This window comes from Myxocyprinus asiaticus, chromosome 18 (assembly GCF_019703515.2).
Source record: "Myxocyprinus asiaticus isolate MX2 ecotype Aquarium Trade chromosome 18, UBuf_Myxa_2, whole genome shotgun sequence".
In the NCBI taxonomy this organism is placed as follows: domain Eukaryota; kingdom Metazoa; phylum Chordata; class Actinopteri; order Cypriniformes; family Catostomidae; genus Myxocyprinus; species Myxocyprinus asiaticus.
This window is the reverse complement of record NC_059361.1, coordinates 41,225,020-41,242,134: the sequence shown is the minus strand read 5'-3', so window position 1 is coordinate 41,242,134 and position 17,115 is coordinate 41,225,020. Positions and strand designations below refer to the sequence as shown.

The 17,115-nt window shown below is 37.6% G+C and overlaps 1 protein-coding gene across 1 annotated transcript in view; it reads left to right on the top strand.

The window, feature by feature from the left end:
- Nucleotides 1–17,115, top strand: part of LOC127456335 (tropomodulin-2-like) — a 55,633-nt gene that overhangs the window by 2,384 nt on the left and 36,134 nt on the right. Inside the window, exon 2 of the mRNA XM_051724782.1 lies at nt 14,007–14,182. Coding sequence (XP_051580742.1) covers nt 14,057–14,182 — 126 coding nt within the window. The 5' untranslated portion in view covers nt 14,007–14,056. The remainder of the gene's footprint in view (nt 1–14,006; nt 14,183–17,115) is intronic.

The window sequence follows — 17,115 nt, the reverse complement described above, 5'->3', positions numbered from 1 at the left end:
GGTATTGTCACTGATTGCATGTTTCTAAAGTATTCTTCTCAAAAATAAATTAAGGGTAGTGCATGCTTATCCAGTAAAATAATATTTGCCATAGTATAAATTTACTGGTGAAATCAGACATCAAATTTGGCACTATCAGGACTATCACATATCAGGACCCTTAGGATTATTATACATTATATTCAGTATTATATACAGTTTAACACAGTACAATCATATGCAAACTCAGTGCAGATTCACTTTTGTGCTGAAAAGTCTCATCCTGGTGCTCATTGTATTACATGCGGTTACATGATGAGAAAAGATCTAAAACACTTCAAAAAACCAGCACACATGACCATGACATCCATGAAAGCTGCACGATTGATTACATTGAAACTGAAAGTGTGGTGGTATGATGTTGCACGAGTTTAATCAAAATGATTACACTTCCTTTCTCCATTACGATCGGTTTGATTGACGTGGATGCACGTAACTCGCGTGTGGTAAAAACAAACAGTTTTGCGAAATACCCGGAAATACGTGCCTGATTTTGAATTCATAAAATGTATACATTATAAATACATTATAAAACATAGAAAATAGCAGTAAAATGTAAGTTATGTGCTGGAGGGAAACAACTCCTAAGCACACACGCCCTCTTTCAACGCACCTGATGCAGCAACCGCTCCACATTAAACTGTATGCTTACTATGATTTTCTTTGAAGTTTTATAAAGTGCTCTTGTGTGCTGGGCATCTTGGGTCGTATTTTTCCACTTAATTTTGTCTCCGTACTTTTTCAAACAAGTTATCATGCAACACATTTTACACTGGGCTGTAAAGTGACGTCACAGACGGAGCTTCTCCGTGCTGGCTGCATATATCCAACTAATCGATAATGAAATTAGTTGTCTCTGTTTTTCATTATCGATAATTATCGATTTTATCGATTAGTTGTTGCAGCCCTAAACTAAACCTCTTCAGAGTGTTCATGTTTGTAACTTGACTGTAACAAATTTAACGCCCCTCAACCACCCGAGAAGAAAAACTCATCGGATCTGCACAAATTCATAAGTATTTTTTTTATTTTTTTATTGAAACGATGAATTAAGACAAAAGGTAAGCATTTCCATCCTTCGCTTTATAACATTGTTCTAACAATTCGAACAGCTAATGTTAGCATCCTCTCTATCTTGTCAGCAATGCTGTTCTCCAGTGTAGTAATTAGTTATAAACAAATGAATTATCAAACCACCTACTATTAAATTTTGGTTGTCTTACATTATTTATTTAGTATATTATGACTATCTGTAATAATAATGTGTACGTTATACACTCACTGAACACTTTATTAGGGACACCTGTACACCTACTTATTCATGCAAGTATCTATTCAGCTATTCATGTTGCAACAGTGCAGTCCATAAAATCAGGCAGATACAGGTCAGGAGCTTCAGTTAATGTTCACATCAACCATCAGAATGGGGAAAAAAGTGATCTCAGTGATTTGGAGCGTGGCATGATTGTTGGTACCAGACGGGCTGGTTTGAGTATTTCTGTAACTGCTGATCTCCTGGGATTTTCACACACAACAGCCTCTAGAGTTTACTCTGAATGGTGCCAAAAACAAAAAACATCCAGTGAGCGGCAGTTCTGTGAACAGAAACGCCTTGTTGATGAGAGAGGTCAACAGAGAATGGCCAGACTGGTTTGAGCTGACAAAGTCTATGGTAACTCGTATAACCACTCTGTACAATTGTAGTGAGAAGAATATCATCCCAGAATGCATAACATGTCAAACCTTGAGGCGGATGGGCTACAAAAGCAGAAGACCACGTCGGGCACTTTATTAGGACCATAGTGTTCCTAATAAAGTGCTTGGTGAGTGTACATATCTTGGCTTCTCTCTGTCAATGCACTTGAAAATCCACTTCTGAAGTGTTCATCTCGCTGCATCGCCTAGTCACGTGATGCGTTGTTTTTTTTATTTAACCTCTAGAGGGCACTATTATAATGTAGAACCAAGTAGTTCCAACCGTAGAACGCTCTGGCACCGGCCATGGCGGAATTAAATAAACAAAACCCATCGTAAACTATTGCTGTTGATTTGTTTTAAATATTTTTTTCTGATAGCCGATAACTATCGGCGCCGATTAATCGGTAAAACCGATATACCGTTTGTGAGTGAAACAAATGTGCTTGTTGTACTTTACGAGTTGCGACTTTTCTAACATTATGACTCATGACTATTCAATCTGTAGGATGTAACCCAGTGATTCTCAACCCTGTTCCTGGAGCTCCCCAACACTGCACATTTTGTATATCTCCCTTTTCTGACACACCCAATTCAGGTCTTAGAGTCGCCACTAATGAGCTGGTGAGTTGAATCAGGTGTGTTTGTTTTGGGAGATATCTAATAGTGTTGGGGGGGCTCAAGGAACAGGGTTGGGAACCACTGATGCAACCTATTCCCATTATAATTTTGTGATCACATTTCATTAGTTATACAGTGGAACTATCAAAGATGAGCGCTGAAATAGCGCACATACATAACACACAAACCACCACTGCACACACAGTCTGGCTGCTGGCATAAATGTTACATAATGTATACAGCGATTAGGGTTTGTATTGTGTTGGTCATTTTCCACCGACATGGTTCGGGTGCGGGTTCCTGGGCCGGTGCAAATTCTCAAACTGTTCCGTGCATTTCCACCGCAGAAAAGGCCTTTCTGGGGCCGAAATAATATGGAAGCAGGTCATGTAAATAACTACAAAAATGAAAACTTAATTTAAAAAAAATAAATACTGGTTTTCGGTATTGGCTACAATGAGCTATTGGTATCGGCCCAGAAACATCTCTATTATTTTTTACACTTGATTCTTTTTAATCATCCCTCAGACTGTGTATACATGATAATACTGCCAGTCAACTTGTTCAGCAGGTGAACTGAAATAGTTTGTGAAGTGTCTAGAATGTTTTTTTCTTATTGAGCAAATCAACAACAAACTCGTCATTGCTGCTGCAGCTTGTAGAGAAAGCTGTTTTCTTTTTTCGATCGGCTCGCTAGAGAACTCGATTGCTTGTCTTTAATATTGTAATTCCATGGTTGTTTACTTTTGTCAAATTGTTCTTCTCATCCATGATGGATGAAGGGCAGACCAGCTGAAAGGTGCTTTGCACCACTTACCGTACCGGGGTAAAATTGTTTGTTGATTAGCACCAACTATTGCAGAGGCGTGAATGTGTTAATGTCACCTCGCTTTTAATGTAAAAGGGACATTCGTCACGATTTTTTTGGTATCATCACGTTACCTCTGGTGTGAAAAGGCCTTCAGAGTTTGCGCTTATTAAATCAAACTGCTTCTTCATTATTGAAGTGTTGGACATGATATGAATACACAAATAGATTAATAAATATATCAATACAGGGATCTAAAGTAGGGCTGGGTATTGATACAGATTTCCCAGTTTGATTCCAATTCACAAGCTCTCCATTTGTTTCGACTCTATTTGATATAGATTCATATGGGTGTATTTCTGTTAAAACATCCATTTTGCTTCCATATGAAAGAAATTCTCCACTAATGCTATTACTTATAAAGGGATCTTCTAAGTAGGTTAACCCTTCTAGGTACAATTTGAAAATGTTAATTTTACTAATTACATTTTATCATTAGTTTTTCAACATATTAGCTTTTTAAAAATGTTCAAATTCAGCCTATTCCATCAATAAATGTCTTGAAATTGCATATGTTATGTTGCATATATATATATATATATATATATATATATATATATTTGTTACAGGTTTATTGTTTACTTGCATATTTTGTACTATTTACAATTATTAACAATTATTTCTTTAGCACATCCAAGTGTCAATCAACAACTGAGTGTCAAGAACAGAAAGAATATTTAAAGAAACATTTTAATGATAAAGGGATTGCGTGGATTGGTACATATTAGATCTGACACAAGGGAAAGTTAACGCTTCTGTTAATTGTCCAAGCGAACACTGTTATCGGCCGATGCCGATAATAACAAACAGGTCTGGGTTGCATTTCTTAAAAGTATCACAAGCTTATGTTGATCGTAGATCAACCCGATCTCATGAAAATTCGTACATAATTTATGAGTTGGCTATTTCGTATGGTCTCACACGATGTTGTTCACATAAACTCGTACGACTTCATCACTTGCAAATTCCCGGATGTCTAATGCGAATTAAGCGTGAGTTCTGCGCACGAGGTGTTAAGGACATACTTATTAATATTATGCCCTTACCCAAACCCCTTATCTAAACTTAATCAATCACTAGAGTGTGTAAACATGATAGGAAGCTGTTGTGTGTGTGACAGAAGCAAGTAATTGTCGTGAATTAGATGGAAACGATGTCCAGTGACGCCATTGGCTGTAGTGAAAGTTGTGGGAATTGAAATGAGTGCAGTCGCACCATATCATACGAATTAGCCAAATTTAGAAAAGTCGTACGAATCCTGAGGATTTCGCTGTGAGAGTGTGTTGGATGTGGCTGTGTGACAGGTGTAACTGGGGGGTTGGACGTTGAAGATTCATCTTGTGGCTAATCTTTAAAGTTGGAAAGATCTGCTTTCTATGAAGTCAGAGCAACAGTACTCACTAAAGGCTAGAGAAATGGGCAGTTTGTTTGTTATTTCCCTTCCTGTAATAGCACTTTAAAGAGCACTTGTCTCTTACAATGCTGATGAGTACCTCTTCCACAATAATTGTTTCAAAACACACCCTCCATCTGGTTTCCATAAGCCTTGGTCTCTGTCTTTCAGAGGAAGTAGCCCAATGGATGAGAAAGAGTGAAAGAAAAGATTATGAATGTTGTCACTCTCAGGAGCCCAGCTAAATTGAGCATTTTCTGTTCAGTGAATTTCTGTAGTGAAGCAGATCTCCTCTGGTTTCCCTTGTTTTTTTTATTTTTGATTGGAGTTTCAAGACACCAGGGTTCCTGTCTAAAATCAACCTTGAGCAGATCATCTTTCTAGAGCTGTTTAAAGCGTCACTACACAACATCTTGTCATTCTTTGCTCCAGAATGTTCTACAGTATACTGATGCATTGTTCATGTGTTGTGGTTGGAGTCTTTTCATCCTTATTATGGGTTTGTCTTGTAATGCACTTACAGCAGACAACAGAGGATATTGGACAGACCTCCTCTGTAGTTTGTCTGTCTACTGGATTAACGGTGTAGAAAAGGTTCGCTTGGAGACAGCCACAGAGAATAACATATCTAACATTATTATATTGAGTGAGTGGTGCTTGCCAATGCAAAGTCACATCCATGATTCTATGTGGTTGCCATTGCTGTGTTCTGTTTAATTGTAAGGTTGTAGCTTACTGCTTTGTGATACTCTTTAACACCAAGCACATCCGCAGACGAACGTTATGGGTTTTTCAATGTCCGATGCTGATATCTGTAAAGCAGAATGGCCAATTAAACTATAACATAAGAGAGTGCAAAATAAACAATCCAATAACCATAACACATTTTGATATAATAACATACTTTTATTGCTATTAATATTAATGTTAAGGTAATTTATAGCCACACCATAACACACCAAAGAATATGCATTTTCTTATTCCCTATTTTGTAATAAACACAAATATAATAAATATTGGCATCTTTAAGAGTCAAGTACTCGCTTGATCAACTCTCATTTTCTGCTGCTCTTGTTTTTGCGTACAGCACATAAAATTAATGTTTGCGGCTTCTGAGTGCCCCCCTAAAGCCGAGTAACGTGCAGCGCAGTGGGAACATTGCAGTTATCCCATCAACGTGTGCTACCAGGACGGTATTTGTGGTTGGGCGCACGCAATGTGTCTGTGTTTATATCTACATCTCCCGCTGAATGTGTTTAGATATGCTCTACAATATGGAATATGGAAAGGTTCTGCGGATACCCCCCTAAAGCCCAGGCCTGGGAAAAAGGTCCAGTTGTCCCCCCTTATTGGCAGCCCTGTTCATGTCCATAGCACAAACACTGCAAGACGAGTTTATATTTAGGCTACATTTACATGTATTCATTTGGCATATGCTTTAATCCAAATCAACTTAAATTGCAGGGTATACATTTTGTCAGTTTGTATGTTCCCTGGAAATCAAACCAATGATTTGGGCATTGGAATTGCCATGCTCTACCAGTTCAGCTATAGGAGGACCAATGACGTGACTTGCAATTTTGATGTCCAAACCCCTTTATGGAGTAAAAATGAGGAAAATGTTTATAAAAAAAACACATTTATTGAATCCTATTAATCTCTGTTTATCAAATGATATGAAAATGTAATGAGGGTTTTACAAAGTTGAAGAACTATTAGACATTATAGTCACACAGTGTCATACCGGATAACTGTCCGGACCTCATGGTGAAATGCAAAAAAGCTACAAAAAGTGTTAAAAACCAAATAAAACCTAAATTCTCTGCCACAGGCATTATTGTATGAGTGTTACTAACAATATATTTAAATATTTAAAAAAAATATGACATCCAGTTGATTGTTATGCTTTGGAGCATTCTGTCCCAAAACTGGCAGTCAGCCAATGTCATCCGGGATAACAAGCAATCTGGAGCAATTTTATGGGGCATTTTATTTTGACACATTATCAGACAGGATGTTACAGAATCAGGAAAACCCTGAAGGACCCCCAAACAATGGTGCAAGATTAGTAAGTCTCTCTTAAAATGTGTTTAATTTACCCTTTTCGCTCACTGGTACACTATTTAGTAAAATCCTGTGTCATTTGGGATAACGCTAAAAAAACATATATAATGTTAATTTTATGCAAACGTGTATATTTAATATGAATTTACATACTTGGAAGTTGAAGGTCAAGGTTGCAGATTTCTATAGGTAGCCAAAACAACTGCCTGATTAAGGTTCAAACAGAGTTTTGTCATACCGGATAACAATTGTGTCATATAGGATAACAGTTATTTTCTGTTAGCCCATAATGTCATCCATTATCCCGTATAACACGTTTGACATTATATTCTTTTTATACAGTTTTCAGCTTTTATTTGTAAATTTCCATTCTTATTGTGATATTAACACATTAAAGAACATTGTTTAGTTAAATACTAACAAATGATATATTATTATTATTATTAATAATATTTAATTATTAAATTATAATTAAATTAAATGATTGTCCAACCTGTCATATTGGGCAATCCGCCCCTTTAAGAAAAGGCCATCCACTCTAGTGACATCACGATGCAGTTTTTTTCTCTCTTCAGTGGCGGGAAATTCAACAGGGTAGGGTTGCACCAGTTGTGAGTAAGTTCTCACATAAGTTAGGACGTAAAATTCACACTAAGAGCTTAGTAACTACTAGTTAGTTTGTAACTAAGTCAGTGCTTAATTTGGTTGCACCACCTGTTCTTAAGTCAAGACTTAACTAGTAGGTTGTAAGCTCTCTGTAAAGTGAAGTGAAGTGTAGTCACATAATATGACGTTTACCTTAATTGATCCAATAAGCAGCCTTCAAATTTGTACACAGAAGTGTTAAACAGCTGTGAATTTCAGTTTGATCTTGTTACTGTTGATGTTCAAACCTTGATTACTCACATAACTGTTCAGCTGTAATAATTGATATCCCCATTAAAATACGATACGTAATAAAATGAGATTTAATTAATGATATATTTAGCTTATGTAAATAACAATATTTAATAACTGTATCTAAAATGAATAAGGGACCATAAATAAATAAGTACTAATACAACAGGCTGGAAAAATAGACATTTATTCATTTTAATATCTATTTAGTATACACTATATTGCCAAAAGTATTCGCTCACTCATCCAAATAATTGAATTCAGGTGTTCCAATCACTTCCATGGCCACAGGTGTATAACATGAAGCACCTAGGCATGCAGACTGCTTCTACAAACATTTGTGAAAGAATGGGCCGCTCTCAGGAGCTCAGTGAATTCCAGCATGGTACTGTGATAGGATGCCACCTGTGCAACAAGTCCAGTCGTGAAATTTCCTCGCTACAAAATATTCCACAGTCAACTGTCAGTGGTATTATAACAAAGTGGAAGTGACTGGGAATGACAGCAACTCAGCCACGAAGTGGTAGGCCACGTAAAATGACAGAGCGGGGTCAGCGGATGCTGAGGCGCATAGTGCGCAGAGGTCGCCAACTTTCCGCAGAGTCAATCGCTACAGACCTCCAAAGTTCATGTGGCCTTCAGATTAGCTCAAGAACAGTGCGTAGAGAGCTTCATAGAATGGGTTTCCATGGCCGAGCAGCTGCATCCAAGCCATACATCACCAAGTGCAATGCAAAGCGTCGGATGCAGTGGTGTAAAGCACGCCGCCACTGGACTCTAGAGCAGTGGAGACGCGTTCTCTGGAGTGACGAATCACGCTTCTCCATCTGGCAATCTGATGGACGAGTCTGGGTTTGGCGGTTGGCAGGAGAACGGTACTTGTCTGACTGCATTCTACCAGCTGTGAAGTTTGGTGGAGGGGGATTATTGTGTGGGGTTGTTTTTCAGGAGCTGGGCTTGGCCCCTTAGTTCCAATGAAAGGAACTCTGAATGCTTCAGCATACCAAGAGATTTTGGACAATTCCATGCTCCCAACTTTGTGGGAACAGTTTGGGGATGGCCCCTTCCTGTTCCAACATGACTGTGCACCAGTGCACAAAGCAAGGTCCATAAAGACATGGATGAGCGAGTTTGGTGTGGAAGAACTTGACTGGCCTGTACAGAGTCCTGACCTCAACCCGATAGAGCACCTTTGGGATGAATTAGAGCGAAGACTGCGAGCCAGGCCTTCTCGTCCAACATCAGTGTCTGACTTCACAAATGCGCTTCTGGAAGAATGGTCAAAAATTCCCATAAATACACTCCTAAACCTTGTGGAAAGCCTTCCCAGAAGAGTTGAAGCTGTTATAGCTGCAAAGGGTGGGCCGACGTCATATTAAACCCTATGGATTAAGAATGGGATGTCACTTAAGTTCATATGCGTCTAAAGGCAGATGAGCGAATACTTTTGGCAATATAGTGTATGTTGAAACTTGACACCGTACACAGGAAAGTGCACTGTTAGATCGGTTTCATGCTGAAGATGTACATTTTTTAAATAATGTTTTCTCCTGTAAATATAAACGAGTGTAAATGCCAACATCATCATATAGGATATGTTGAAAAGACTGAAGCCTGTCAACCAAAACATGAGCTCATTGATGTCAGTCTGCTTTTTTTATTCCATCCATTACTCCTGGTCGGAGGCTTCCGGAAATATTTAGTTTATACGTAAGGTTACATCCTACCTAAATTTAATGGTGCAATGCTCAAATATTTAGTAGTGCGTAAATTGTGACTTAGTGCCCATTTACGCCACAACTAGTCTAAGTTGTAACTTGCGTATACCTGGTGCAACCGGCCCCAGAGGTGAGTGAGTAGCTTATTTTCCTACTGACAGATTTTCCATAGGTTTGCTTGCTTGCTCTGCCCAAGCTTAACATGTTAAACTTGTCGGCATAAAATATGCCAGAAGTGATTTAAAGTTTTTGCAAAATATGTAAGTTTAACTATACCAAATTCTCTTCAACAACCAGACTAACTAGTTAGCTAGTCCCAGTTTGTTGTAAGCTTATATGCTAACTGAAGCTCAAAATGTGGACATATTACAGTTTTCACATTTTGATGATTTTTCTAGATGCCACTGTCAATCAAAGAGAGAGCAGCAAGGTTTCTTTACAGCGTAGCCTAATTAATGTCCTTGAAAAAACTATTTTCAGTGTTAAATCCCTTTGCATAACAAAAAAATTAATTATTTATGAACACCAATTATGTGTAAGTTGTGTAAAAATGACAATTCATGTGTAAACTCATAAGGTGTCATACCGAGTAAGTATTTCAGTCAGGCGGGATAACGCTGATTTTTTTCCCTTAAAACGCATAATTTCATTTTATGGATTTTATAATAGTATGATGCCAAGTACTGTAAAACATTTTCAGACATTTTGCAGCTTAAATCACATTGCAGCTTTAAAATGTGGGTAAAGAACTTTAACAAGTTGGGTCACGTTTAAAACAAACACATTATAATTAGAAAAAATAATTGTGAAGGTTTTATTTTCCAAGCTCTAAATATTGGTTACTGCCTCACTTTATATATTCATTAAGTATTATTGATTAAAAAAGTTTTAATATGATAATATTTTTAAAATTAATTAACGTTATCCCGTATGACATTTTGACTGGTGTTGTCACATGATTCTCAATTAAAACACTTAAAATAATAAGGCAATAACATCCTCATAAAAGCAAAAACCACTTTGATGTGCAGTTTTAACCTATTTAAATTTTTGGTCAATTGAAAACCTTATTCGTCACTGGGCCAGGAACAGTTTCATGCCAAAGTTTTATACTTGGTGTAAGAGTTTGTTGTAAGTCTTTTAGTCCTTTGAAACATGTAAAATCTCCAAAAATGCTCTCTTTGAGGATCATTTGAGGTAATCTTGGACCAGGACACTTTCAGGACAATCTAAGGGACTTTATGTTAACGCAAAGGTTGCAGGTTTGATCCAAGGTAGGATCAGAGTAGACCCAGTAACTGAAGAGCTACTGCAATCATGTTCCAGTTTTAGCACCATTCAACCCTTAAGACACTTAACCCCAGTTTGCACCAGGTGGACTATCCCTGTGTCTGCTACTAGTAACTAGTAGAGAGTAGAAAACCAAATAGAAAGCCTTTCGAATCAATGTGTTTTTTTCTCTACAGCCAGCTCCTGCTAGGATGTACGTTTCTCAATGCAGCTTTGGCTTGTTAAAATGGGAAATGAATGGGAATATTATGGATATGTCCATTGAGGGTCTTACACATCTCAGCTTAGACTTGAGCGTTAAGCCGACATCAATCCTTCTGAACGGCCCAACAGCGATTTACACTTCAGCTGGATTAACCACAGGCTTTTCTTAGTCTTAATGAAAGTCTGGTTTGCTTAGCCATTAAACACTCATAAGTTAAATTGAGTTGAACATAAAGTCTTGCTGTGATTTGCTATTGGGTTTGGCTCAATGTTCAGAACTCTTTAATATAAAAACACACATGCAGTTTAAATGATGGATCAACGCACAGCTTGAATTTTCTGTCGGGTTTGGCACCAGCGCAGGTAAAAGAAGAGTCCGTCCAATAGTAATACGTCCTTAATTCTTGGTCACAAACAGCTTTTCTACACTTTCAAATTTTTCCATACTCGGTCAAAACAGCTCAAGTAAATGGGCTGTAATGTAAACATACGAATAAACAGCATAATTGTATGCACTGTAAATAAACTTTAATCTTGTGTGGTGGTGTTTCCCAGGGACTGTCATTACGTACTTTGGCAACATCTAATTAGTCTCTTGTATGTGCTATTTTTAATAGCTAGGTTGTGTTGGAACCCAGGCATTTCCTTTGAGTTATGAGCCAAAGATTGCAAGTTATTTGAGATGATGAATATGACATCACTTATTGAAGTAATTTTAGGCTGTTAGAGTTTCCTCATGTTTGATGGGTCTTAGCACTGCCTGCACTGTCCAGAACAGTAAAATTGCATACATAGTAACAGTTCTTGGTTCATTTCGAGTCAGACATGACAAAATGATAACTTGCAGTTCAGTAAGTAATTCACTACAAAGATGCGGCTGGTGGGAGTCATTCATTCGGGAGTTAGTGCTGTATATTTTGATGTGTAGATTTTAAAAGAACCAGCTCATAAGAGCCACGCTGTATGTTTCGTGCTGCTGATAGTAATGGTTCAGGAAGGAAAGTCACAGTATTTTAGTACGGTGTTGAGTCCACCTTGGCGGATCTCACGTTCGAGGATCATTAACGGAACAGAAAGTCATGAACATTATTCAGTTCTGGTATTTAAAAAAAAAAAGGAACCGGTTCTGAATAAGAACCGTAACCGTTTCTATGTTCTCAACCCTAATCTTGGCCAAGAGTTTTGGAGATCATTTTTTTCCCCATTCAAGTAGATAGGAGCTGTACATGCCTGATGGAAATAGCTGCTTTGAGGCGTTACCAATATGGCCACTGAGTGACTTGACCTGCCTTGAAGTCATAGATGAATTGCAGGCTTGGGATCGATGCTTTTTTCACGCGACGATAATCGGAAGATTTTACTGATGATTATCGATATGTCTGGATTTTTTTCAGATATAAATGGGGCTGCTCGTTGCATGATAGTCTTTATCTTTTCAAACATATTTCTCAACACAGCTTTGGTGTAGTGTGAGCGGCAAGGTAAATTAAAGGGAGCAGCGCGTGTCTGGTGGATGTCGTTTCGCATTCTAAAATTCAAAACATTTATTTTCTACCAAGGTAAGCACACACCGGCAACTCTCAGCGTCAAAATCCCGCAGTGCCACGGAGTGCAACTCACATAGTTTTCCATTAAATTCGACCCAAATCATTATCAAAGGATAAAGATGATTTACTCTAGCCATCGCTGGATGATATACTGTGGATATGTGTCTTTCATATAGCCTACACAATGTATTTGTAGTTACAAGTATAGTTTTGTGGTTTGACAGCTTCAGTGAAAGACCTATTCAAGGCTACATACAGAGAAATTGCATAATAAATGTTGCCATTTCTAATTGTTCAGTTTGTGCAGTTAAACCAGTTTCATACACTAACCTGCAAACTCATCAACATCAGTTTGTTCATTCTTGAAGAAGTGCAAAAACCTTCATTATTTGGACTGTCATCTGCTGCGCCAGCATCAGCTCGTCCTGTGTGTTGTGATACCTGTGCCTTGCGACCTGTTTCAGTAAATGTTATATCACCCTCTTGTGGTCTCCCAACACTATTACGCCAGACTGTTAAACAAAAGGCAACTGAGTGAATTGAAAAGCACGTAAATTAGGCTTCTAATTTAAATGTCGGCTAATTTTAACATATCGATGCCACAAAAGTATACTGATAAAATAATGTATTGATCAATAATAAATATATCAATATTTTATGACATCTTTAATGAATTGTGAACAATAAGACCAGTAATGTGTACTACGAAAAAAAGTTCTGATCAAATTTTGATTTCATGTTTACATTAAAACTCTGCCAAACGTTACCCAGTTGTTTTTCATCTGAAGCAATGTGCAGTACACTAGCTTCAGTGAGCACTCTGAAGTGTTCCTCTCAAGGGTCCTGCAGTGATTAAGTATCTGTATTGATGAACTAGCTGTGGAATTTGGAGTTGCTGGAGTTCTGCAAGGGAGTGAAGGTCAAAGGTCAGGTTGTTTCCAGATGGGAATGAGATTGAGCAAAATTAAGTTCCACCACAAAGTTAAAGGTCATGAGAGGGAGGAGTACATGGAGGACATCTGTCAGATATTATCCAACACAGTTTTGTATCTCTCTTTCATTGATTAGTGGAAAAATCAGCTTGTTATGTAATGTAAGACTGTAAGTGTGTGTACTAAATATTACAGGATACAATCTTCTTTCATACAGTTTCATACTGCTAAAAATATTGTTATGAAGCATTGGAAGGATATTGATTCTTTTATTGCAATGCATTGGTCAAGTATTTGCGTCTGTGTTTGCATACTTGCATAGAGCATGTTTTTGGCTCTACACATGCATTCATTTGCGTTGTATTGCTAACACATTCACCACTCACAAGTTACCTTGTTGTCATGTTATTTCAAATTACCAAATTTTTAATCTCTCCTGAAATACACTCTCACTTTAGTAATAGATGAATGGTACACAATTATAATCAGATCTACTAACCCTTCATCATTACAATTGTTTGTGTTTAAAAAATGGTTTTATATTTGTTGTTCATTGTTGAAGCACTTTCTGTTTTCAAGCATATTGAAGAACACATGAAACAGATTGAGTGGGACGTGAGTGCATGAATGAGACTTCAGTTGCGTGTGGCCCGTGTGATCTCACCCCTTCAAACACCTCCACTGAGAGAGAGTTACGATATTGTGTTTTATTGAAATATCCTGTGTGGTTGTGTGCAGTACCTCACTCAAACTGGACGGTGGCTTCTCTGCGACGGGTAGTGTGAATCATGGCTCTTCCGTTTAAGAAAGATCTGGAGAAGTATAAGGACATTGATGAGGATGAGATTCTGGACAAGCTCTCAGAGGAGGAGCTCAAGCAGCTGGAGTGTGCTCTGGAGGAGATCGACCCAGAGGTGAGGAATTGTCATAACTGTTAGTCACTGAAATAAGCATCAGTTAAAGCAACCAATAAATGAACCTTAAAACAGCAATGTCTCCATGTTAACCTCCATTCATATTTATCTGCAAAACTCTAGATGATGCCTTTTATTTATTTAATTATTTATATATTTTCAAAGGTACAGGTTGACCGATATGTTTTTTTTTGTTTTTTTTTATGTGCACATTAGCAATCGCATTTTCTCACAAAAAGCCTGAATCAAACTAATTCTACACACAGTGCACAGTGAATATACCTGTTACTTATAGCGCAAGTGAAGTTGCCGTATCGCTCTCGTGCGGATCCAGTGAGAGTAGCAATCAACTGACCACATCCAGTTTACTCAGCCCGAATCGGCTGCTTGGAGTGTCACAGACTGACAGTCACTAGGGGTGTAAATCGCAAGTTTCATCACAATATGGTCTTATATAGATTGTCTTAGCCAGCAATCCAATGTTTAACGATACCTCAAAGTCTGCTGCAATATGATTTCAATTCGATTCAGGGACCTGCGATTGATATTACGATATTATGTGCCAAATTTACACAATCAGTATTTTTTTATCTCACAAAAGCAACTAAAATATTATTTGAATAATTTATTGAGCTCTCTGAAAAGTGCAATTCCAGTATACACACCAGTTGTTGAAAAAAACTAAACAATACTAATAATAATTCATATAAAAAATAGTCACATACATGTGATCATCAGTCGTTTGATGACAGCTCATTGCCTTGTGGAATGAGATAAACACTACAATGACTGTTTGTCATCTCTACAACAATCAAGCAAGCCTTTCAATCTAAAATAGTTACATACCCACGACAGGAGAGTATGTGCTATCTCTTTTTTTTTTTTTTCTTGGCTACTACTTCCACAGTTGTATTGAAAAATTCTGTTACAGTTTACTGTGATAAATTTTAGTACAGGTGTTGATGTGAAAAGTCTTTAATTGATGTTGGTGCAGGGCAGGTGTTTTCTCTTTCCCTCGTCAGTGCTGTTCGGAATATTGTGGCAAATTGCTCCATGGCGCTTTAAAATAGAAAATCCTCATGTAGAATTCAAATGTGCCACGATATCGAGGGAAGCCGATTTAAACGCACATGTGATCAGCTCTGCACATCCGTGTCCCACATGAGAGGAGTATTTAGCGCTTATTAAGCGAGATGAATATCATACGGTTGCTGCATCACCTGAGGGAAATGCGTGGCATTAGACTGTCAAAATAAACGTGCATCTTAAAAAAATAACAGTGACAGTGCATCGAGTATTAGGAATCAGTGCATGTGTAACACCATGTGAACTGTCTATTGAAGCAGTTTCCCCCCTCATTTTACTTTTGAATTAACATTTGAGAATATGGACGATTAAAACTTTTTATTTATTTTATTTTATGCACATTAAATTTTGAAAATGCGCCAAAATAAAGATTTTTAAAATACACAACATTACCCTTACTATAATTGAGCACAACCTTATAGCAGTAACAGTAACTAGAATTTTGACAAAAATGTTTGCAGTTTCATATTAAATATGCTAATCTGTTTGGTGGATTATATTACTTTTTTATTGCAGCAGTAGCAGTTGTATTAAAAGTTTCTAAATGTGTTTAGGCTACTATTTTATATTAATGATTTTCAGCAAAATATTTTCCTAAATTCAGCAAGATTAGTTATAATATTCTGACTTTTCCCATGAGTAGAACACTTTACCTACTTTCTAGTGAAAATGTTTGTTTCCTACTCTATAACAGGTATTATTTTCCTTTTATCAGGCTCCTTATAATTTATGTAATTTTAGGAATATCTGAAGGCAAACAAGACCATGAAATATAATTAAGTAATTATGTTATATATTAATTAAATGCAGGTATGTAATAAACCAACTGACCGAATACGTAAATCACCACCAATTTTTGATCCAGGAAGAACCCTGGGTATGCATATTTGTTGCAAGTTTTGATTTAGGTATGAATCCTTACCAAAGAAATCCAATTTATAGTTCATATACACTGATCAGCCACAACATTAAAACCATCTGCCTAATATTGTGTAGGTCCCCCTCTTGCCACCAATACAGTGCCAACCCACATCTCAGAAAGGCATTCTGGGATGATATTCTTCTCACCCACAATTGTACAGAGCGGTTATCTGAGTTACCGTAGACTTTGTCAGTTTGAACCAGTCTGGCCATTCTCTGTTGACCTCTCTCATCAACAAGGCATTTCCGTCCACAGAACTGCCGCTCACTGGATGTTTTTTGTTTTTGGCACCATTCTGAGTAAATTCTAGAGACTGTTGTATGTGTAAATCCCAGGAGATCAGCAGTTACAGAAATACTCAAACCAGCCCATCTGGCACCAACAATCATCCATGTGATTATCTAATCAGCCAATCATGTGGCAGCAGTGCATAAAATCATGCAGATACAGGTCAGGAGCTTCAGTTAATGTTCACATCAACCATCAGAATGGGGAAAAAAGGTGATCTCTGTGATTTGGACTGTGGCATGATTGTTGGTGCCAGATGGGCTGGTTAGAGTATTTCTGTAACTGCTGATCTCCTGGATTTTCATGCACAACAGTCTCTGGAATTTACGCAGAATGGTGCCAAAAATAAAAAACATCCAGTGAGCAGCAGTTCTGTGAATGGAAATGCCTTGTTGATGAGAGAGGTCAACAGAGAATGGCCAGACTGGTTCGAACTGACAAAGTCTACAGTAACTCGGATAACCACTCTCTACAACTGTGGTGAGAAGAATATCATCCCAGAATGCTATTCTAAGATGCGGGTTGGCACTGTTTTGGCTGCATGAGGGGGACCTACACAATATTAGGCAGATGGTTTTAATGTTGTGGCTGATCAGTGTATATAATGTGTTGGTGATAATGTTTTTGACTGATAGTG